General features: G+C 41.9%; 2 protein-coding genes across 6 annotated transcripts in view; both read right to left on the bottom strand.

The window, feature by feature from the left end:
* Positions 1–12,158, bottom strand: part of kidins220b (kinase D-interacting substrate 220b) — a 42,965-nt gene extending 30,807 nt beyond the window's left edge. For all 5 annotated transcript variants that reach the window (XM_021600121.2, XM_021600124.2, XM_036975604.1 and 2 more), the window contains exons 1-7: positions 11,973–12,158; positions 7,882–8,046; positions 7,491–7,589; positions 7,187–7,285; positions 2,209–2,307; positions 1,459–1,560; positions 1,224–1,322 (exon numbers count right to left, since the gene is read on the bottom strand). In XM_021600121.2, the coding sequence (XP_021455796.2) occupies positions 1,224–1,322; positions 1,459–1,560; positions 2,209–2,307; positions 7,187–7,285; positions 7,491–7,589; positions 7,882–8,013 (630 nt within the window). In that variant the 5' untranslated portion in view covers positions 8,014–8,046; positions 11,973–12,158. The remainder of the gene's footprint in view (positions 1–1,223; positions 1,323–1,458; positions 1,561–2,208; positions 2,308–7,186; positions 7,286–7,490; positions 7,590–7,881; positions 8,047–11,972) is intronic.
* A 5,272-nt stretch (positions 12,159–17,430) lies between these two features.
* Positions 17,431–25,301, bottom strand: part of mboat2b (membrane bound O-acyltransferase domain containing 2b) — a 67,526-nt gene continuing 59,655 nt past the window's right edge. Inside the window, exons 9-13 of the mRNA XM_036975606.1 lie at positions 24,910–25,013; positions 24,722–24,786; positions 23,548–23,680; positions 22,188–22,339; positions 17,431–19,067 (exon numbers count right to left, since the gene is read on the bottom strand). Coding sequence (XP_036831501.1) covers positions 18,890–19,067; positions 22,188–22,339; positions 23,548–23,680; positions 24,722–24,786; positions 24,910–25,013 — 632 coding nt within the window. The 3' untranslated portion in view covers positions 17,431–18,889. The remainder of the gene's footprint in view (positions 19,068–22,187; positions 22,340–23,547; positions 23,681–24,721; positions 24,787–24,909; positions 25,014–25,301) is intronic.

Consider the following 25,301-nt stretch of genomic DNA (forward strand, 5'->3'; position numbering starts at 1 on the left):
AAATGTGCATGTGTCTGCTCAAACGGTCAGAAACAGACTCCATGAGGGTGGTATGAGGGCCCGACGTCCACAGGTAGGGGTTGTGCCTACAGCCCAACACCGTGCAGGACGTTTGGCATTTGCCAGAGAACACCAAGATTTGCAAATTCGCCACTGGCGCCCTGTGCTCTTCACAGATGAAAACAGGTTCACACTGAGCACGTGACAGACGTGACAGAGTCTGGAGACGCCGTGGAGAACGTTCTGCTGCCTGCAACATCCTCCAGCATGACCGGTTTGGCGGTGGGTCAGTCATGGTGTGGGGTGGCATTTCTTTGGGGGGCCGCACAGCCCTCCATGTGCTCGCCAGAGGTAGCCTGACTGCCATTAGGTACCGAGATGAGATCCTCAGACCCCTTGTGAGACCATATGCTGGTGCGGTTGGCCCTGGGTTCCTCCTAATGCAAGACAATGCTAGACCTCATGTGGCTGGAGTGTGTCAGCAATTCCTGCAAGAGGAAGGCATTGATGCTATGGACTGGCCCGCCCGTTCCCCAGACCTGAATCCAATTGAGCACACCTGGGACATCATGTCTCGCTCCATCCATGCTTTAGTCCAGGTCTGGGAGGAGATCCCTCAGGAGACCATCCGCCACTTCATCAGGAGCATGCCCAGGCGTTGTAGGGAGGTCATACAGGCACGTGGAGGCCACACACACTACTAAGCCTCATTTTGACTTGTTCTAAGGACATTACATCAAAGTTGGATCAGCCTGTAGTGTGGTTTTCCACTTTAATTGTGTGTGACTCCAAATCCAGACCTCCATGGGTTGATAAATTTGATTTCCATTGATCATTTTTGTGTGATTTTGTTGTCAGCACATTCAACTATGTAAAGAAAAATGTATTTAATAAGAATATTTCATTCATTCAGGTCTAGGATGTGTTATTTTAGTGTTCCCTTTTTGAGCAGTGTATAATTTTAAAAAATGTCCTGAACCTCAATGCATTGGCAGGTAAATTCAAGCAAAGCCAATATGCAGCGATTTTGTATTGGGCCTATAGCTTACTGCACAAACCTCATTGCTACAGTACTGTTTTTAATTGGTTAATGTTGCATAGGCTTATGTTTTTTAAGTCATGTTAATAAAAACTCAGAGCGGTAGATCGGCATGCATTTTGACTCAGAAAGTGATCTTGACTCAGAAAAGGTTGGTGACCACTGGTGTAGATTGCAGACATACCGCCCCCTCCTGGTCGACATCGGCTCCGTTCTCCAGCAGGTGCATCACACAGTCAAAATGGCCCTTCCTGGCTGCCCAGATCAGAGGGGTAGTGCCGTACTGAGAGAGGGAAAGACACACACACACACACACACACTTCAATACTGGCACAGGTCACTATTTTCTGGCCAAACTGGGCCACCACTAACCCAAAGGTTGGCATTGCCCAGCCATGCTGCCCAATCTGTTGTCTCACCTTGTCAGAGCAGTTGACCTTGGCTCCATTTTCAAGCAGGACCTGGACGATCTCAGCATGACCTCTGCCTGCTGCCCAGATGATGGGGTACACACTGTATTGCTGATGGCAGAGAAAGAGCGAAAAAGAGATTTAGTTTGAGTTCCAAATGGCACCCTACTCCCTACACAGTGCACTACTTTTGGATGCATTACCCTATACATGGGGAATAGTGTATCCCTCTTCACCCATAAATATGTGTATAATACATGGGGAATAGCCATGAATTAAAGGCCGCCCACAGAAGGGAATGCAATCCAGAGGTGTGGTTGTTTCCAGGAGCATGGGGGTAATGGAGTCTGCTACGTTGGAAGTTATGGGTAACAAGATGGACGTGTGCCTCCTGGGCCCCACCACCTGTGGTGCCTTTGGTTTCTGTTGTGTTATTTGGTATGTTTTATATTCATTATTGAGGGAAAATGTAGTTACTACGACTGTGATTGTCTCACCTAGCTATCTTAAGATGAATGCATTTGACATTTTAGTCATTTTTTGCAGACGCTCTTATCCAGAGCGTCTTATACAGTAGTGAGTGCATACATTTTCGTACAGGTCCCCCGTGCGAATCAAACCCACAACCCTGGTGTTGCAAGTGCCATGGTCTACCAACTGAGCCAAACGGAACCACTAACAGTAAGTTGCTCTGGAGAAGATCATCTGCTAAATGACTCAAATGTAAAATGTCTGAGACGGGTCATGATGACTGCTCACCTGTCCAGTAGTGTTGGGGTTGGCTCCGTTGTCAAGGAGAACCTTGGTTACCTCCACGCGGCCCTTGTAGGCAGTCCACATCAGGGCCGTCCAGCCTCCCTACAGAACACCAAACACACAACCTCAATTGCTGTACAAAAACATTCTCCTGCACACATTACAGTACCTTTAGGGCTTTGCACACAAAACATTACAAACCTAGCCTGTACATTGGAAAGCATGTTAATTGAATAGTTATGTGTTTTTGTAGAAAAAAAGAAGGTAGGGAAGTGCTGCTAAGGTACACAACAGGGGCAGACCGATTAATCAGCATGGCCGATTAATTAGGGCCGATTTCAAGTTTTCAAAACAATCGCGTTTTTGGACGCCGATTACACTGCAATCCACGAGGAGACTGCGCTGCAGGCTGACCACCTGTTACGCGAGTGCAGCAAGGAGCCAAGGTAAGTTGCTAGCTAGCATTAAACTTATCTTATAAAAAACAATCAATCTTAACATAATCACTAGTTAACTACACATGGTTGACAATATTACTAGTTTAACTAGCTGGTCCTGCATTGCACATAATCAATTAGATTGCCTGTTAATTTATCATCGAATCACAGCCTACTTCACCAAACGGGTGATGATTTAACAAAATCGCATTTGCGAAAAAAGCACAATCGTTGCACCAATGTACCTAACCATAAGAACGTGAAATGTCAGAATAATAGTAGAGAATGACTTATTTCAGCTGTTATTTCTTTCATCACATTCCCAGTGGGTCAGAAGTTTACATACACTCAATTAGTATTTGGTAGCATTGCCTTTAAATGGTTTAACTTGGGTCAAACATTTTGGGTAGCCTTCCACAAGCTTCCCACAATAAGTTGGGTGAATTTTGGCCCATGAATTTTGGACAGAGCTGGTGTAACCGAGTCAGGTATGTAGGCCTCCTTGCATGCACACACATTTTCAGTTCTGCCCACAAATGTTCTATAGGATTGAGGTCAGGGCTTTGTGATGGCCACTCCAACAACTTGACTTGGTTGTCCTTAAGCCATTTTGCCACAACTTTGGAAGTATGCTTGGGGTCATTGTCCATTTGGAAGACCCATTCGCAACCAAGCTTTAACTTCCTGACTGATGACTTGAGATGTTGATTCAATATATCCACATAATTTCCCCCCCTCATGATGCCATCTATTTTATGAAGTGCACCAGTCCCTCCTGCAGCAAAGCACCCCCACAACATGGTGCTGCCACCGCCGTGCTTCACGGTTGGGATGGTGTTCTTCAGCTTGCAAGCCTCCCCCTTATTCCTCCAAACATATTGATGGTCATTATGGCCAAACAGTTATATTTTTGTTTCATCAGACCAGAGGACATTTCTCCAAAAAGTACAAACTTTGTACCCACGTGCAGTTGCAAACCGTAGTCTGGCTTTTTATGGCGGTTTTGGAGCAGTGGCTTCTTCCTTGCTGAGCGGCCTTTCAGGTTATGTCGATATAGGACGGGTGCACTTCATATATAGATACTTTTGTACCTTTTTCCTCCGTCATCTTCACAAGGTCCTTTGCTGTTGTTCTGGGATTAATTTGCACTTTTCGCACCATAGTACGTTCATCTCTAGGAGACAGAACGCGTCTCCTTCCTGAGCAGTATGACGGCTGCGTGGTCCCATGGTGTTTATACTTGCGTAATATTGTTTGTACAGATGGACGTGGTACCTTCAGGCGTTTGGAAATTGCTCCCAAGGATGAACCAGACTTGTGGAGGTCTACAATTCTTGGCTGGCCTTGGCTGATTTCTTTTGATTTTCCCATGATGTCAAGCAAAGAGGCACTGAGTTTGAAGGTCGGCCTTGAAATTCATCCTCGGGTACACCTCCAATTAATTCAAATGACGTCATTTAGCCTATCAGGAGCTTCTAAAGCCATGACATAATTTTCTGGAATTTTCCAAGCTGTTTAAAGGCACAGTCAATTTAGTTTATGTAAACTTCTGACCCACTGGAATTGTGATACAGTGAATTAACAATTGTTGGAAAAATGACTTGTGTCATGCACAAAGTAGATTTCCTAACTGACAAGAAATGTATGGAGGGGTTGAAAAATGAGTTTTAATGACTCCAACCTAAGTGTATGTAAACTTCCGACTTCAACTGTTGTTAAAAAAATTTATGTTAGCAGGCAATATTAACTAGGGAAATTGTGTCACTTCTCTTGCGTTCAGTGCAAGCAGAGTCAGGGTATATGCAGCAGTTTGGGCCGCCTGGCTCATTGCGAACTGTGTGAAGACCATTTCTTCCTCACAAAGACCGCAATTAATTTGCCAGAATTTTACATAATTATGACATAACATTGAATGTTGTGCAATGTAACAGCAATATTTAGACTTAGGGTTGCCACCCGTTCGATAAAAGGGAACGGTTCTGTATTTCACTGAAATAATAAACGTTTTGTTTTCGAAATGAGATTTCGGATTTGACCATATTAATGACCAAAGGCTCGTATTTCTGTATGTTAGTTTTATTACAATTAAGTTTATGATTTGATATTTGATAGAGCAGTCTGACTGAGCGGTGGTAGGCAGCAGCAGGCTCGTAAGCATTCATTCAAACAGCACTTTCCTGCTTTTGCCAGCAGCTCTTAGCAATGCTTGAAGCACAGCACTGTTTATGACTTCAAGCCTATCAACTCCCGAGATTAGGCTGGCAATACTATAGTGCCTATAACAACATCCAATAGTCAAAGGTATATGAAATACAAAATGGTATAGAGAGAAATAGTCCTATAATAACTACAACCTAAAACTTCTTAACTGGGAATATTGAAGACTCATGTTAAAAGGAACGACCAGCTTTCATATGTTCTCATGTTCTGAGCAAGGAACTTAAATTTTAGCTTTTTTACATGGCACATATTGCACTTTTACTTTCTTCTCCAACACTGTGTTTTTGCATTATTTAAACCAAATTGAACATGTTTCATTATTTGATTTTATTTATGCATTATATTAAGTTAAAATAAAAGTGTTCATTCAGTATTGTTGTATAAATATATATACAAATTTATTTAAAATATAATATATATACAGTGCCTTGCGAAAGTATTCGGCCCCCTTGAACTTTGCGACCTTTTGCCACATTTCAGGCTTCAAACATAAAGATATAAAACTGTATTTTTTTGTGAAGAATCAACAACAAGTGGGACACAATCATGAAGTGGAACGACATTTATTAGATATTTCGAACTTTTTTAACAAATCAAAAACTGAAAAATTGGCCGTGCAAAATTATTCAGCCCCCTTAAGTTAATACTTTGTAGCGCCACCTTTTGCTGCGATTACAGCTGTAAGTCGCTTGGGGTATGTCTCTATCAGTTTTGCACATCGAGAGACTGACATTTTTTCCCATTCCTCCTTGCAAAACAGCTCGAGCTCAGTGAGGTTGGATGGAGAGCATTTGTGAACAGCAGTTTTCAGTTCTTTCCACAGATTCTCGATTGGATTCAGGTCTGGACTTTGACTTGGCCATTCTAACACCTGGATATGTTTATTTTTGAACCATTCCATTGTAGATTTTGCTTTATGTTTTGGATCATTGTCTTGTTGGAAGACAAATCTCCGTCCCAGTCTCAGGTCTTTTGCAGACTCCATCAGGTTTTCTGCCAGAATGGTCCTGTATTTTGCTCCATCCATCTTCCCATCAATTTTAACCATCTTCCCTGTCCCTGCTGAAGAAAAGCAGGCCCAAACCATGATGCTGCCACCACCATGTTTGACAGTGGGTATGGTGTGTTCAGGGTGATGAGCTGTGTTGCTTTTACGCCAAACATAACGTTTTGCATTGTTGCCAAAAAGTTCAATTTTGGTTTCATCTGACCAGAGCACCTTCTTCCACATGTTTGGTGTGTCTCCCAGGTGGCTTGTGGCAAACTTTAAACGACACTTTTTATGGATATCTTTAAGAAATGGCTTTCTTCTTGCCACTCTTCCATAAAGGCCAGATTTGTGCAATATACGACTGATTGTTGTCCTATGGACAGAGTCTTCCACCTCAGCTGTAGATCTCTGCAGTTCATCCAGAGTGATCATGGGCCTCTTGGCTGCATCTCTGATCAGTCTTCTCCTTGTATGAGCTGAAAGTTTAGAGGGACGGCCAGGTCTTGGTAGATTTGCAGTGGTCTGATACTCCTTCCATTTCAATATTATCGCTTGCACAGTGCTCCTTGGGATGTTTAAAGCTTGGGAAATCTTTTTGTATCCAAATCCAGCTTTAAACTTCTTCACAACAGTATCTCGGACCTGCCTGGTGTGTTCCTTGTTCTTCATAATGCTCTCTGCGCTTTTAACGGACCTCTGAGACTTTCACAGTGCAGGTGCATTTATACGGAGACTTGATTACACACAGGTGGATTTTTGATTTGTTAAAAAAGTTTGAAATATCCAATAAATGTCGTTCCACTTCATGATTGTGTCCCACTTGTTGTTGATTCTTCACAAAAAAATACAGTTTTATATCTTTATGTTTGAAGCCTGAAATGTGGCAAAAGGTCACAAAGTTCAAGGGGGCCGAATACTTTCGCAAGGCACTGTATATATATATTTTTTTAAATAAAATTAAAAAAATATTAATTGGCCGATTAATTGGATTCAGCTTTTTTTGGTCCTCCAATAATCCGTATCGGTGTTGAAAAATCAGAATCAGTCCACCTCTGGTACACAATAGTGGATTTTGGTAGACAGAAGGTGCTCTTTGGTAACGGGGGTAAATTGGTTATCAAAAAGATAGGAGGACCAAGGCACTCTTCATATAATTAATTAAAAGGCCTTTATTTCTATGGCATGTTGAATGGAAACAAAGACTAAAAACTCTGTTTTTATTGAAATTACTAACTGAAGTGGACTGAACAAGCATACAAATCAAGTTTATACAATCACCAACACATTACAGTTATTACTGATTGTGGCCTGTTGAACTGACTGAGTGTCTCACCATGTCTCTGTGTTCCATGTAAGCACTGCTTTCTAGCAGCTCCTTCACCACATCTACATGGCCCTCCTTAGCAGCACAGATCAGAGCAGACCAGCAGTCCTGAGGAAAGGAGAATACCACATCACATCATACCGGTCACCATGGAAACAGGGAGACGACCATGACTACCGTTACGATGGAGACCTCAGGCAAAGTTCACAGTGATTGGCACATTCCCAATGACTGTCATACTGAACTGAATGTATTCATGTCGGCCTTGAAATGAACGTGTGTGTGTGTTTATCCATTGAGCTCTCCTACTCACCACATCGTCCAGGTTAACATTGGCTCCTCTCCTGATGAGCTCCTGTACTATCTCAATACTGCCCTGCTCTGAAGCCAGCATCAGGGGTGTCTGCCCATTCTGTTAGGGAGGGGGCAAAGGCAAGCAATTAGAAAGACCTAACACAATGAATGATCTCTCTTTATACAGTAATAGACCCAATCTTCATTAGACCAAATTTATTAGACTGTGTTTCCCAAATAGAACCCTACTCTGTATATAGGGCACTACTTTTGAGTAGGACCCATAGAACTCTGGTCAAAAGTAGCACACTACAAGGTGATAGGGTGCCAGTTAGAACACAGCCTATATATAATAACTATAGCTAGATTAGTAGACCTGTAGGCCTATTAGATAGTATGAGGATACTCACGTCACTCCTGCCGTCCACCTCCTTGAACTTGTCCAGGTGGGCCTTGAGTGCTGCCAGGTTCTCCTCCTCCACGTAGCTGAAGAGGTTCTGGATGGCCAGAGTGGTCATCTTGATGGAGGTGGTGGTGTCCATGGCTGCAGCTACTTCTCCTCACCCCCACTGCACCTGCATGGTGAGAGATCATAGAAATAGACCGCTTCACTTCAATGCGTACACTCAAAATGGCTGCCAAACCACCCATAATTGACTCCAATGGGAACCCCCGTTCTACTCATTCTAGTTCTGTGGGAGAAAGACAGGATAGTAGTCATGGGAAGCTAACAAAAACTTAATAAACACAATATATAGCTTAGCACCAATAACAGCAACATACATGCTTTTCCCCTCACTTGTTATAGGCTACCTTTCATTTATAAAAAGGCTAGACTATATCTATATTTTTATATAAAAAGCAGTGTGAAACCGTGACCATAGAAATATAATTACTAGAATGTGCTTGGAACCGCTAACCATGGGGAGCTCCATTCTATTCATTCTAATTCTATGGTGGGTGGTGACCATGTGAGATGGAGATATAACAGAGCACATAGCCTAGTTATCTGACCCTGGCAGGCAGCCAGTGGGTCGACTCACTCCAGTGCTACCTGGCCCAGGCCTAGCTATCTCCTGGCAGATGCAAGCAATATCACACTCAGAGACTCAAGACCACTCACTCACTACTTTGGTGACAGGATTTTCACCCAGGCAGTCACAGCAGGAAGAGTTGAAAGAGATGTTTGCTTGGTTTATTCAAGTTCTCCTGGCTGCTATCATTATCTGCCATTAATGTATTTTCTCACTCAGAGAATAGCCTCTGCTTGGAAATGCATACAGTCTTCTTCCTATTTTACCGGCACACAAAATGGTAGCTAGTCTAAATGTGTTTTTTTAGTTCTCAAAGCATGTGCCGTTATTAGTCCTGGGCTATATAAAGTGTTATTACAATGTTATTATCCATTTGTTTTTGGCATAGAAAAAAAATATACAGTAGCCTAAGTCATACTAGAAATTTGCGGGTAACACACCAATGACATAGAAAATATTACAACCCCAAAATATATAAATGAAAACCAACAGTGCATGTTCACAACTTTACTTACCTTATTCACAGGCTCTTTGGGGAAGACATTCGGCTAGGTAGGCAACAGGCCTAAGTGATTTATCTTCCTGGCCTAACCATTAACACAAGTTTATTAATCATCGTGCATTATTCGGTGACGGTCATCGATTTCTGAATGATGGTAATTGGCCAGCCAAATGACAGCGGTCTCCGTAATAACCGTTCGAATAGCGGTCACCTCTCCTCTGCTCCTGACTGCAGTCATGTCTAGATGAGTACAGCTTATATCAAATTGACATCAATTAGCTTTTTTTTTATGTCAATTAGCGAATTTTTGCAGTCAGCATTTTATTGTTTAAGGCTTATGATGTTTATTTTCTTTTCATGATGGTCTTCATCCATAACCGTCATTACACGGTTATTCGGTAATTGTGCCAGCGCTATCCATAATGTACTCTCTCCATAAAACTGGTCAGTTTTATTACACTAACTATATACTTATCCTACACAATACAGACAAATACAGACAATTTAGCTTACAATTCAGCCAGCCAAGCCTACAGTGTACAATGTAACCTTAAAATGCATGGCAGGGCGCACTTAATCAAGGCTAAAAAATAAACCCATTCTGTATGACATGAAACAATGTCTAGATTAACCAGCCTGGCCATGCTGGCAGGCTGACAGCCAGTAAAGAAAGCATTCCTTCCATCACCACAGAGAGAGCACAGCACAAGCCCTCCAGCACTCTCACACACAAACACCCTCCAGCATTCCACCACACAACACCCAGGGCCTGTTGCAGCAACAGTAACACAACAGCTGAAAGCAGCCACAAAGAATAGAAAATGGAGGCAAGGCAGCCAGCAAAACATCAAAACACATCACCGTGTGCTGCATTGCTGCCAATACCATTAACCTGTCGGCTGTCGCACACTGACAGAAGACAAGGCGCAATTATTACACTGTTACAACCGTGCAATCTTACCTATGGGAATAACAGGCCTACTGTTCTCTATGTGGGTTATTTTTGGCTACTCTCGTTTCGCTCTGTAACTTTTGTCTCCACATACAGCGGTCCTGGCTAAACCTATTGACTAGGCTATTCTCCCTGGCTGTGGCTGCTGATATTGAATTATGTATGAGAATGAGATACCACTCAGCCTCTCTGGCACATGCTCAGAGGACATAGCACAGTGGAGAAAACAGGCCCAATATAGGCCAGTGGTACCACTGACCTAGAGAGTATAATATCAATCAATCAAATGTATTTTATAAAGCCCTTATTACATCATCAGTTGGTAACGTCAATACTATGATGTAGGCCTAGTTGTGAGGATGGTTTGAACCGTTAAGACCTTCCTGTCTATCTGTGGTATACAACGAATAGCCTATTTGTCACTTGTGCTCCCTCTCCGGACTCTAGGTCACAAGGCTGCTCGTTATGGCGCACACCTGTCACCATTGTTACGCGCAACCTGCGTGTCACTCCCTTTGGTTCCTTCCCCAGGCGTTATTGTTTCTGTATTATGTCTGTGTGCTGTTAGTGTTTCTTGTCTTGTATTATGTTGCGTTTATTTATTAGAACACGCACTCCCTGAACTTGCTTCCCGACTCTCAGCACACATCGTTACACTATAGCCCTAATTGGACATTGTACAGTATCTGTGGTATGCAGAGGATCAGGGGTTGTGTTAAAAGCAGAATTGTGTGTGTTCAAGCAAAGAAAATGATTAAATGCATAAGAAATATCTCATTTTCTCAGTCTAGCCTACATGTTTCTGGTAAAATGGATGATTAACTTAAAAGCATTAGGAAATGTAGCTGCCTATTTTCTTTCTATGATAAAAAAGACCTTGCTTTTTCACTGTAAGCAAATTTAGTTGTGGCCGATAGCCAAATTGCACTGCACTTATGTTGTCATCTGATAAAAATGAAGCTATTTTCTTCTGAATGTGCTGCATGTTATGTGAAGTACAAATACAGTTGCATACCCCTGATCCCTCTATGATGGAAAAAAACACACTTGACTTTCAATATAAAATACAGGTGAAATGGTTTAAAACGCAGATTTTAATTGACATTGATTAGTGTTCTAAATGAGACCCCTGGAGAATAGAAGGAATATGACTGTTTTTAAACTGGCAGCACAATTCTGATATATTTTTTTTAAATGTATTGGTCTTTTGATTAATCAATTCAGCTCACAAAAAGAGCTGATGTGAAAAGATCTGATGTGATTGGTCAAAAGACCAAATAGTCGAAAAAAGATCAGAATTGGCGGATGTGAACGCAGCCAGGCTAGTCTATCAATACGAATCTTGAACGTTTAACCTACTGCAGTGTTTCTGTATGCTGTATCTATTTATGTTTTGTGCTTCTCTGTCCCGAAAGCAAAAGTACTGCAAAGTAATCTTAGAGAAATTACATATGCTTGGAAAGTACCTCAAAATAACTTAAAATAATAATGCAAGGTTTGGAAATGAGAGATTTACATAAATTATGCATTGTTTATGTGCGACACCACTTGTTGTATTGATACGATGCATCCGGCTACTAAACTCATCATCATCAGGATGTATCATAAATGACTCGTTCGACCAATAGGGCTAGCTAATTTCAATTTCCAACAACATTTAGATCGAGTGTATCTCGAAACGATCTATTTATCCCTATCGAATGTTAACGTTAGCTACCTAAACCATCGAATGGTAGCTTAGCGCGAGAGCGCGCTAACATCTTCTAAAATAAAATAAATAGCTAGCTTTTCGTTCCTGACTGCGACCATTATTGATTTCTGTATTTTTAATAAATGTCAATGACCGTAATTATTTTAACATTTGTTTGACAGCGAATATGACATTTGCTAAACGGCCAGATCTCAAACAAGAGAACATTCTGAACTGCTCGAGCTGTCAATTAAACGGCATCGATCAAAGGAGGACGCATTTTGATGTTCGTACGTGAGAAATGGCGATTCTCAGTCACATACCTCTGGAGTAAAACGTCTATAAATGTTCCACACTTCGGTGTTGTCGTCTCAATCCTCGATTTATATGCGTGTAAAGGCTCACGGGCTATTTATTCCCCATCCTCGACAACAGCCATTTTAGTGGACCAGAAAAATAGCACGTAAGGGTGGTTTCCTCACTGTTCGTCAACTCATCCTCCCCGCCTACAAAACTGTGACGTATGGGAGCTCTGAGAAGAAAATGTTGGAAAGATGCGGAGTCGATACTGTACAAGCTGAATTAGCCATTTACTAAAACTGCAACTTCAAAAAATGATCATATTTTATTAACTGACTAGGAAAGATGTCATATTATGTCAAAGCTTTGTGTGTGTGTTGTGGATGTGTTACACGTTTCAGGTTATTGCTCTCATAAATTCCCTTGTTTGGTATCACATTCACTCTCGACCCTAATTTACGAAGGAGCTGCAGTTGTGTTGTGAGGAAAATAACACGTTTTACCTGGCTGACTAATTAATGGTTATTATTTTATGTTGGGTCAAAGTCCAACATTTTATGAGGAGAGTAAAGGACATGTGCTGAGCTGTTAAGCTGCTATAGCCTGGGTAGCAGCTAGCCTAGGTAGCAGCTAGATAGCAGCATTGCTCAATGGTATCTGAAGGCAGTGTATAGGTTTATTCACCTGGCAGAAATATTCAATAGCTTCTGATGACCTAAACTGACTATGACTAGGTTTCCATCCAATTGGCGACAAGATTTTCATGCAAATATTCTAGAATCTATGGAAGTGAAGAGAGGGCATATGAATAAAAAATGACATGTCCCTTGTAATGTCGAGATTACAATTTATTTTTCTCATGATCACTACATAACAAAATATCACAATTTTCTCGTGATCATTGACAACAAAATGTTTTATCGAGATCACGAGATAATCAAAAGTAGCACTTGTTCAGTTGCACGATAACCACCTCATCAAGGATCCCTGTGTTTGCAATTATCGCAATATGCTCGTAGGGCATTAAGCCCTGAACATGCCTGACAGGCAGCTCTGTCTCCAAGGCTGTGTGCAGCACCCAAAACCACAGCCAATCGCAGCTAACTTGTCTACTAGCTAGTTAGCTAGATATTCTTGTTAGCTAGCTTGTTATGTATGCTGGTTGTTAGCTTGCATAATTTATATGTGACACCATGTTTTGTGGGTAATATTTACATTTACGGTGGGTGAGCTCCATTCTAGACAGGCTGATCAGATTATATTTCAGCCTCAGGGGCTGTTGGGCATTCACTCACTGCTGTACAATGTCGAGAAAAATTCAAGAGTGTGCTACGAAATGAATGTCAAAACGTAGTTTTCTTTGCCTTATGTCTTAGCTTAGTAAATAAATATATATTTTATCCTTATTCAGTTTTCTATTCAGCAGATTTCATTTAGACAATGACCATGTTTTCACTCACGAACCTGCAATCACTAGTTAGCTTGTCAGTTAACGTTCAAAGTTAGCGCCGTTCTGCTGCAGATCAGAGTTCTATTGACCAGTGGCCACTTTTGATCGTGCCTATGATGACATTCTGTTCACTCTAAACATGCTAAATTCTCAGACTAAATTGTCTGTAACGTTTGCACCATATGGGAGAGACATGGGGTTTGACTATTGTTTTTCTGACAGAATTCCCTATTGGATGGACATATTTGTATAAACCATGAATTAATTTCAAATTTTATTGGTGAACACCCTAGAGGCTAACAAATCAGAATGCTTCCCTGTAGGCTGTTTCTTAGGTAAGGCTCCTTGCATGCAGATTACCTGTCAAAGTGCTTTATAGGCAGATACATATCTGATCCAGGGGGTGAGCTTTATTCCTGGCAGGCTCTTTCATAGGTAAAGCTTCTTGCAGACAGCCTACAAGGCAGCATCCTGACTTGTCAGCCACTTAGGCTGCCATTGAATCTGATCAGCCTGCCAGGAATAAAGCACACCCACTCTAGATCATATACAGTCTTGGCCAAAAGTATTGAGAATGCCCCAAATATTAATTTTCACGAAGTCTGCTGCCTCAGTTTGTATGATGGCAATTTGCATACACTCCAGGATGTTATGAAGAGTGATCAGATGAATTGCAATTAATTGCAAAGTCCCTCTTTGCCATGCAAATGAACTGAATCCCCCCCAAATATTTCAACTGCATTTCAGCCATGCCACAAAAGGACCAGCTGACATCATGTCAGTGATTCTCTCGTTAACACAGGTGTGTGTTGATGAGGACAAGGCAGGAGATCTCTCTGTCATGCTGATTCAGTTCAAATAACAGACTGGAAGCTTCAAAAGGAGGGTAGTGCTTGGAATCATTGTTCTTCCTCTGTCAACCATGGTTACCTGCAAGGAAACACGTGCCGTCATCATTGCTTTGCACAAAAAGGGCTTCACAGGCAAGGATATTGCTGCCAGTAAGATTGCCCCTAAATCAACCATTTATCTGATCATCAAGAACTTCAAGGAGAGCGGTTCAATTGTTGTGAAGAAGGCTTCAGGGTGCCCAAGAAAGTCCAGCAAGCGCCAGGACCGTCTCCTTAAGTTGATTCAGCTGCAGGATTGGGGCACCAGTACAGAGCTTGCTCAGGAATGGCAGCAGGCAGGTGTGAGTGCATCTGCACGCACAGTGAGGTGAAGACTTTTGGAGGATGGCCGGTGTCAAGAAGGACAGCAAAAAAGCCACTTCTCTCCAGGAAAACATCAGGGACAGACTGATATTATACACAGGGATTGGACTGCTGAGGACTGGGGTAAAGTCATTTTCTCTGATGAATCCCCTTTCCGATTGTTTGGGGCATCAGGAAAAAAGCTTGTCCGGAGAAGACAAGGTGAGAGCTACCATCAGTCCTGTGTCATGCCAACAGTAAAGCATCCTGAGAGCATTCATGTGTGGGGTTGCTTCTCAGCCAAGGGAGTGGGCTCACTCACAATTTTGCCTAACACAGCCATGAATAAAGAATGGTACCAACACATCCTCCGAGAGCAACTTCTCCCAACCATCAAGGGACAGTTTGATGATGAACAATGCCTTTTCCAGCATGATGTAGCACCTTGCCATAAGGCAAAAGTGATAACTAAGTTACTCGGGGAACAAAACATCGATATTTTGGGTCCATGGCCAGGAAACTCCCCAGACCTTAATCCCATTGAGAACTTGTGGTCAATCCTCAAGAGGCGGGTGGACAAACAAAAACCCACATATTCTGACAAATTCCAAGCATTGATTATGCAAGAATGGGCTGCTATCAGTCAGGATGTGGCCCAGAAGTGAATTGACAGCATGTCAGGGCTGATTGCAGAGGTCTTGAAAAAGAAGGGTCAACACTGCAAATTTTGACTCTTTGCATCAACTTCATGTAATTGTCAATAAAAGCCTTTGGCATTGTGAAATGCTTGTAATTATACTTCAGTATTCCATAGTCAAAAAACTATCTAAAGATACTGAAGCAGCAAACTTAGTGGAAATTAATATTTGTGTCATTCTCAAAACTTTTCGACTTACATAATGCTAATCTGCCTGCAATGAGCTTACCTATGAAACTGCCTTCAAGGCAGAATCCTGATTTATCAACCTCAAGCTCCAAGGCTGAAATTAAATCTAATCAGCCTGTTAGGAATGGATCTCCCCCACTCTGTAAATGTAAATATGCTATTATCCATAAATCATTAAGTGTCCCAATTACACCGTGTACAAAACATTAGGAACAAAATGGGGTGCAACTCAATATTAGGAAGGTGTTCCTAATGTTTTGTGCACTCAGTGTATACATAACAGTTATGCAAGCTAATAACCAGCAGAGATAACAAGCTAGCTAGCTCGCTCGCAACACTAGCCAAGTTAGCTACGTTGTTGCTTGCATGCGATTGGCTGTGGTCTTGGGGGTGGCACACAGTTTAGGAGACAGGGCTGGCTGCCTGTCAGGCATCATTCAGGGTTTAAATGCCCCAGGACCTCTTAGCTCAAGTTAAGGGACGTTTAGCTTGCTTCCATTCTAATTTATAAACTGATAATGAGCTCCAAACACAAATGAAAGCAAGATGTTAACATAAAATGTACCACCCCTTAGTGTAGCAATCAATAAAAATTAATGCTGATCCACCGTAGCCTCTACCGACTCAGCCATACTGTCAATCAATTTTCCACCCCTATTTATAGTGTATCTTTCTCTCGACAAAACAACTTTTTTATGTCATGATCGTCAGAAAATTATCTTGTGATCTCGACAAAACACATTTTGTTATGTCCTGATCACGCGATAAATCAATTGTGATATCTACATAATGAGGGAATTACTTTTGTATTGATAGGTTCTCTCTGGATTTTCGTAATAAGCCATTTATTATGCGCATTTTTCATATTTTTGTTGCAGATTAAAACCAGAGCGCAATGAAGCATTGCACCCAAAATGTAATTCTAAAATCTAAAGTTCAGTATGTGTCCATCACATTGTAAACTTTTCCACTATTTGTATCACAAAAACTGTTGTGTTAAATAACAAATGTGCCTACTCTGGTTTTGACACGTGCGCTCTAACCCAAACTCGCAGATACAGTGTGGGTATGCTGTGCGGGTAGGCTCGTCTACACGATATTATGGATAAAAGCGAAAATATGTGTATTTGTCAAACGGTAGTCAAGAATCGATCATCATGGCATCAGAATAAGACCCTCGATATTTATTGGAAATTATCATTAAGATCACCGTGAAATTCATCATAATTTATTTCATCAGCAGCCTGATAAACTGCGTGATATCCCAAATCGTAGTGGGAGGACCACATACCATATCATCATGTGACTTCCAAGTTTACTTCGATATGATGGTTATTATATCAATATTTGCGCATAAAAGGTGTTTCCACCGCCCTTTCTCGGATAATTAATTTGAGACACAAAAAGATCCCACCATGTCGAACGAACAAATGATCTGTCTGCTTTTCTAAAATTGCACCATAACTTCCTGTTTCCATCACAGCTGTCGTGATTTTTATAGGGTATGTCTTAACTTTCGTAAAAACTGGATGGAAACGTGGTTACTGACACAGAGGCAGGTGCCTGTGAAAAGCTACAGGCCTACATTTCTGAGCTCTGACTGGTTTACCTGCTAGCAGTATAACTAATACTGTGCCTTAAATAGACCCACCTACAGTGGCCTCTGTGGAGGTAATACTCTAGCCAATCAAACAGTGCTGTCAGGGAGTAAACAAAAAAGGTTTCCCAAAACAAATACAATGTCTTTGACTTGTAAATTAAGCCTTGCAGGTTGTAAATTGGGGATCTTTAAGTATTTTCAATAATTTTCAGTAATCTTGCTCACCAGCCAGCTCTCTCTGTCAAACTTATACAGTTGCAATTGAGGTTCTCCTGTGTAATAACACTGTAATAAGAACAATTACACCACAGTTATTCATTTGCCTTTTGCATATCACACTTACTATGTCAAGTTGCGAAAAGATCAATCTTTTAATCACATCATATACAAAAACAAACCATCCACATCATCCACATGAACAAGTAGCGCGGTTGGCTGAGGGGTTAGGATGAGCGCACCATTCTCCTTTCACCAGGGCCCCAAGAAAAGGTTTCTCACAATTACCATAGTTAACTCACAATAGACTCAAGAAGAAGTAGGTTTAGTTTTCACTTCCCCCTGCAATGAAAATAGAATCAGAACTGTCTGAAGAAGAGGAGTGTTCATAAATACTGTAATGTTGTCCCTTTCACCTCCAACTTAACAGGTTGATTTTCTTACCTTAACACCACCTTTTCACCTTTGTCGAACATACCACAAGTCCATTGGAATCGCATAAATAACAAGTACATGAAATGACAAAACATTGACCTCTACACATGGAAATACTACACCATCTTGCCTCTCACACTACTGACACACTTAAATCATGAATAAGTAGGAGTTAGTAACTACTCTTGGTGCCGTTATGTAAAAAGCATACAATGACTTAACTGAATAAAACAGCAGTGGCATTGAAGTCAGCCCATAACATCACTCAGTAAAAGCAAACAGTCTGGAGTAGGTCCTTGGATGTCACCATATCCCTAAATAGTGCACTACTTTTGACCAGGGCCCTTAGGGCTTTGGTCAAAATAACTGTACTGCTGTATGTAGGGAAAGGGGTGCAATTTGTACACATTCCATGTTGAGACTATGAATCATATCATGTAAAAAGACATTGAGGACGCTGCCATCTTGTTTTCCTTCTCTTTAATTCTTCTAACTTCCTGTATCATAGAGAAGTTAACTTACATTTGCTTTTCACCAGGACTAAAACACTAATTTGTCACCGTTAACTGAGAGAACACTTCAATCTCGCCCACCTGATACTAAAACCTGTTCACCTCAAGTGAGAAACACAGCCCAGACAATATCCAATGTGAGAAGGATACACAAAAGCTGAAAAAAAAGATTGTGGAGAAAGAGACAAAGGGTATAAGGCAAGTCTGCATACTCCCATAATACAGTAATAGTACAATACTGGCATTTCATCACCGGGACCCATCCATCCCACTCCACCCCAGACACAAATCATCATAATACAGTAGAGTTGCATCCCAAATGGCACCCTATTCCCTTTGAAGTGCACTAAATAGGGAATAGGGTGCCATTTTGGACATATCCCAAAGCCATACATCCTACCCTCCATGGTGTGGTTGCTGCTCAGTCTCAGTGCCATGTGACTGAATGAGAATCATCATCCCACTCCAAAACAGAGACAAACAGAGGCAGGTTGGTCAGGTTTGTCAGAGTTTGTTTGTTAGAATCTACTCCTCTATCCACCTCGCTCTCTCTCTTTATAAGTGGATTTAATACAGTGTTGGACAGTCCCCTGCAGTCCTCGGTGCTAGTCTCTCTGTGTGTCCACCGTTAGCTGGTCTGGTTCTGCTTCATGTGGCCTTGGTCTTCTGGTTGCAGTTGCTGTCTGTGGAGGTGGAGTCCAGGTGGGAGAGGATGGGGGCCAGATGCAGGCCTTTCTGCTGCTCTTTCAGGCGCAGGTGTCGGGGCTTGACTGGCAGGGCTACGGCCAGGAGAACACAGCCGATGTGGACGCTGAAGTACCAGGACCTGGGAGGCGAGAGGTGGGATGATTTAGGGATCAATATAAGAATCAGAATTTGACAACTTGTAACAAATATTGCAAGGAATTTCTCTTGGTGTTGGACACCGAAAGTTCACATCAACTATCACAACAAGTTCATTCAACTTCTCAGAAAGGGGGAAAAAAAGCTACTGTGTAAGGATAATTATTGTCAACATCAAATGTGTTTAATGCCCTTGACTATTCTCAGAGATCAAACATCTAATCTCTCTAAAGCTTGCTAGTGCTATTCGTATTGTAAATTCACTGAATAAAAATATAAAATGCAACAATTTCTAATATTTCACTAAGTTAGTTCTTAAAATGAAATCAGTCAATTTAAATGCATTCATTAGGCCATAATCTATGCATTTCACATGACTGGGAATACAGATATGCATCGGTTGGTCACAGATACTTTTTTAAAAAGGTAGGGGCGTGGATCCGAAAACCAGTTAGTATCTGGTGCGACCACCATTTGCCTCATGCAGCGCAACACATCTCCTTTGCATAAAGTTGATCAGGCTGTTGATTGTGGCCTGTGGAACGTTGTCCCACTCCTCTTCAATGTCTGTGCAAAGTTGCTGGAGATTAGTGGGAACTGGAACACGCTGTCATACACGTCAATCCAGAACATCCCAAACATGCTCAATGGGTGACATGTCTGGTGACAATGCGAGCCATGGAAAAACTGGAACATTTTCAGCTTCCAGGAATTGTGTACAGATCCTTGCGACATGGGGCTGTGCATTATCATGCTGAAACATGAAGTGATGGCAGCGGATGAATGCCACGACAACGGGCCTCAGGATCTCGTCACAGTATCTCTGTGCATTGAAATTGCCATAGATAAAATGCAATTGTGTTTGTTGTCTGTAGCTTATGCCTGCCCATATCATAACCCAACCGCCGCCATGGGGCACTCTTCACAACGTTGACATCAGCAAACCGCTCGCCAACACGACGCCATACACGCTGTCTGACATCTGCCCGGTACAGTTGATACAGCGATTCATCAATGAAGAGCACACTTCCCCCGGGGTGCCAGTGGTCATCGAAAGTGAGCATTTTCCCACTGAAATCGATTACGATGCCGAACTGCAGTCAGGTCAAGACCCTGGTGAGGACGACAATCATGTAGATGAGCTTCTTGAGACAGTTTTTGACATTTTGAGCAGAAATTCTTTGGTTGTGCAAACCCACAGTTTAATCATCTGTCCGGGTGGCTGGTCTCAGACGATCCTGCAGGTGAAGAAGCCAAATGTGGAGGTCCTGGGCTGGCGTGGTTACATTTGGTCTGCGGTTGTGAGGCCGGTTGGACGTTCTGGCAAATTATCTAAAACTATGTTGGAGGCGGCTTATGGTAGAGAAATGAACAACAGCTCTGGTGGACATTCCTGCAGTCAGCGTGCAAATTGCACGCTCCCTCAAAATGTGAGACATCTGTGGCATTGTGTTGTGTGACAAAACCACACATTTTAGATTAGGCTTTTATTGTCTCCAGCACAGGGTGCAAATGTGTAATGATCATGCGGTTTAATCATTTTCTTGATATGCCACACCTTTCAGGTGGATGGATTATGTTGGCAAAGGAGAAATGCTAACTAACAGGGATGTAAACAAATTTGAGCACAACATTTTAGAGAAATAAGGTTCTTGTGCATATGGAACATTTCTGGGATCTTTTATTTCAGCTCATGGAACATGGGACCAACACTTTACATGTTGCATTTATATTTTTGTTCAGTGTATGTCTGTCAGAAGGACTAATGGTCCTCTACATTTAAGCGATAAATTAGCCTGTTGGTCAGAGTTTTAGATAAAAACACAATTGTTCTTGCACTTCCATCCAAGGTCAAACTATGAATACTTTTTTTTAGACTTGAGTGAGGTAACGTACTATTCTCTGGATGTGTACCACACGGCACCCTATTCCCTATAGTGTGCACTACCCTATTCCCTATAATGTGCACTACTTTTGACCAGAGCCCTATAGGATGCCATTTACAGTTGAAGTCGGAAGTTTACATACACTTAGGTTGGAGTCACTAAAACTCATTTTTCAACCACTCCACAAATTTCTTGTTAACAAACTATAGCAAGTCGGTTAGGACATCTACTTTGTGCATGACACAAGTCATTTTTTCAACAATTCTTTACAGACAGATTATTTCACTTATAATTCACTGTACCACAATTCCAGTGGGTCAGAAGTTTACATGCACTAAGTTGACTGTGCCTTTAAACAGCTCGGAAAATTCCAGAAAATTATGTCATGGCTTTAGAAGCTTCTGATAAGCTAATTGACATCATTTGTGTCAATTGGAGGTGTACCTGTGGATGTATTTCAAGGCCTACCTTCAAACTCAGTGCCTCTTTGCTTGACATCATGGGAAAATCAAAAGAAATCAGGGGTGCTTTGCTGCAGGACGGACTGATGCACTTCACAAAATAGATGGCATCATTGGGGGGGGATTATGTGGATATATTGAAGAAACATCTCAAGACATCAGTCAGGAAGTTAAAGCTTGGTCGCAAATGTGTCTTCCAAATGAACAATGACCCCAAGCATACTTCCAAAGTTGTGGCAAAATGGCTTAAGAACAACCAAGTCAAAGTATTGAAGTGGCCATCACAAAGCCCTGACCTCAATCCTATAGAAAATTTGTGGGCAGAACTGAAAACGCGTATGCGAGCAAGAAGACCTACAAACCTGACTCAGTTACACCAACTCTGTCAAGAGGAATGGGCCATTATTCACCCAACTTATTGTGGGAAGCTTGTGGAAGGCTACCCGAAACATTTGACCCAATTTAAACCATTTAAATGCAATGCTACCAAATACTAATTGAGTGTATGTAAACTTCTGACCCACTGGGAATGTGATGAAAGAAATAAAAGCTGAAATAAATGATTATCTCTACTATTATTCTGACATTTCACATTCTTAAAATAAAGTGGTGATCCTAACTGACCTAAGACAGGTGATTTTTACTAGGATTAAATGTCAGAAATTGTGAAAAACTGAGTTTAAATGTAGTTGGCTAAAGTGTATGTAAACATCCGACTTCAACTGTAGGATGCAAACATAGTTTCTTGCCACTCACCTGTAGAACTTCATAGAGGGCCCGACAGACAGCAGCACAAAAGGCACCACAGTGTAACAAATGGCAATCTGGGTGCCCGCCCACGTGATCACATCGTACACTAGCTTGTGTGACGGCGAGCCCAGAAAGTGTGGCCTCACGTTGTGTCTCATCTGGAGAGAAAAAAAGAACCAAAGCAACGAATTCAGTGGAGCAAAAGAAGAAGTGAGACAAAATGTATAAACGACCCTTCTAAATCCCCTGCTCTGCCCTTAACTCTCTCTCTTTCTCTCTCCCTTGCCAAGTTCACATATCTAAGGTTGCATCCTGAATGGAACCCTATTCCCTTTATAGTGCATGGGCCCTGGTTAGAAGTAGTGCACTATATAGGGAGTAGTGTACAATTTGGAATGCAGCCAAAAGTCAAGTTTTCAACTGGACTTTCTCTCTCGGCTCATCCATCAGCGGTGATCTGCCTCGGTGAGTCTCAAAGTGACTCAGGTGATGCTCCATTAGCCTGATTCCTGCCCTGTCTGCTCTCCATCTGTCTGTCTGGCTGGCCTGTTATCTGTGCAGTCTAGCAGCTGGACCCAGGCTGCATCTGAAATGCCACCCGACTCCCTACACACAGTGTACAAAACATTAGGAACACCTTCCTAATATTGAGTTGCTTTTTGCCCTCAGAACAGTCTCAATTCGTCGGGGCTGCTGGCTCATGTTGACTCCAATGCTTCCCACAGTTGTGTCAAGTTGGATGGATGTCCTTTGGGTGGTGGACCATTCATGAAACACACAGGAAACTGTTGAGCGTGACCAGCAGCGTTGCAGTTCTTGACATACAGTACATGTGTGCCTGGCACCTCCTACCCTTCCTCTGCACTGATTGAAGTGGATTTAACAAGTGACATCTATAAGGGACCATAGACTGACCAGGTGAAAACTATGTCATGGAAAGAGCAGGTGTTCCTAATGTTTTATACACCGATAGGGACCAGGGCTCTGGTCAAAAGTATTACACTAAGGAATAGGGTGCCATTTGGGATGCAGATCCAGTCTCTAATAAATATGCTACTTCATTCAGGCTACGCCTTCAGAGCACAGAGTCTCCATGGTGGACTAACTATGAGTGATCCCTTAACCCACACTGATGATGCAGAAATAACGAACCATCAGGATGAACGTGGCATTTTGTTTTATCAGGATATCTATGGTGATAGCTGAAGTCATTGACATAAGAAAAAAAATGTAGAGGCCAGCCTGTGTCTGAGTGTCAGTGTTTGTTTTAGAAGGGGAGATATGGAAAATGAGAGATATACAGAGAAAGGGAGAAACATAAAGAGACACAGAGAGAGCGAGAGAGAGATACAGAGACAGTACTCACGGCGCGTGCAGCCAGTGTGACCACAATGCCGGTGAGGAAGGTGAGGTAGTAACCAGGATAGGCTCCGTGCCACATGGCCGACAGGATGAAGGTAGCCGCCGTGGGGTTGTAGGGACAGCGCTCGTAACACACCCTGTGCACGCACGCACACACACACACACACACACACACACACACACACACACACACACACACACACAATGGATTTCTATTTTTTCTGCATCCATTGATAATCACATAGACTAATGGTTGCTAACACATCAACCATTAGTCTGTGTGAATTTACACATCAACCATTAGACAGCTAGAGCTGTGTTAATAAAACAAGTGCGGATCCCGAAGGGGCCCGGGGCCGGATCATTTTACAAAAATGTCTGTAAAGTCCGAATAGTTTGAGCTAAAAACGAAAAGCTGAGACTCTCACGAACATGCATGTTTTACTCTAGGAAGCTCACAGGCTAAACAAGAGTCGTTAGAAGGTAAGGGGTGCTTCTACATAGAAGATCATTGGATATCCCAGTACATAGTGTCCATAATACTATAATAAACTCACATAGTTGAGGTCACAACCTCCACACAGTTGTCACTGACTAGCTGGATATTAATTTCTCACAGAGCAAACAATTTCTGTACCTACATCATATTCATCAGGTTTTTGCTTTGGCAGACTTTTTTTATGTGTGTGACGTGTCAATAAAACTCATGAATGCAACTATTTATGTCAAATAGTTTTGTGTTGTACTTGTAGCCCTGGTTGTCCTGAAAAGAAAATGGTAAAACACTTCATTGTGAGGCTAAATATGAGGGCTGTACATTCAGACAAATGAAAGTCTGATTTTTGCTGGGGTCTCAGAACTGATAGGGTTAATGGAAACTACTGTTAGTGCTAACAAATTCCACTAGGTGGCACACTTTTACACAGACAGACAAGTCCCCAGTGCCATGAGTATAGGCACATCCACAAGTTATTTAGGGCACACCTCACATTAAATAAGAATAAAGCCTCAACTGTAATTACTGTATTGTATTTAAATGTATTCTATTTAAATGTATTTAAATAGTATGTACAATATGGCTGCAAACTGGTGTTGATAATTAGAGAAAGAAATGGATGAAATTACACTTTGTGTCTTTACCAATTACAGACTAATCCTGGTTTCTTTTGTCTCTGTACCTTTTGAGCCAATGTGCCGTCTGTATATTCCAGTTGTCGAGGAACATCTTAAAGCTGGTGGCAAACTGGAACCAAGGGAGAGAATGAAAACATCAGTATACAGTAACTTTAGCTTGGATTCGAGTTATGATAAACATACTGACACATGAACGAAGACAAATGCCACAAAAATTAAAAATAAATCAAACCTCAATGTCCGTTATCCTCAGATTGGAGATGAGATCCCAACGTGGTGAGCCGTCGCTGGTGTATCCGTTGAACCCAAAGCCTGCTGCGTTGTTGATGGCATCGGCTGTTCAGAATGAAAACACGTACTTCAAGGAACACCATCTCCATCCACTCACACATGTCCCACCTGCACTGTCATCCATCAATCAATCACTTGTCTTTTATAAAGCCCTTCTTCTTTACATCCGCAGTTGTCACAAAGTGCTTAACAGTTACCCGGCCTTGACCCTAAAGAGCAAGCAAAGCAGAAGTGAAAGCACAGTGGCCAGGAAAAACTCCCTAGGAGGAAGAAACCTTGGGAGAAACCCAGCTCAGAGGGGATGTAATTGCATCCACGAAGTGCACCATTTAT

This window comes from Oncorhynchus mykiss, chromosome 4 (genome assembly GCF_013265735.2).
Source record: "Oncorhynchus mykiss isolate Arlee chromosome 4, USDA_OmykA_1.1, whole genome shotgun sequence".
NCBI classification, from domain to species: Eukaryota; Metazoa; Chordata; class Actinopteri; order Salmoniformes; family Salmonidae; genus Oncorhynchus; species Oncorhynchus mykiss.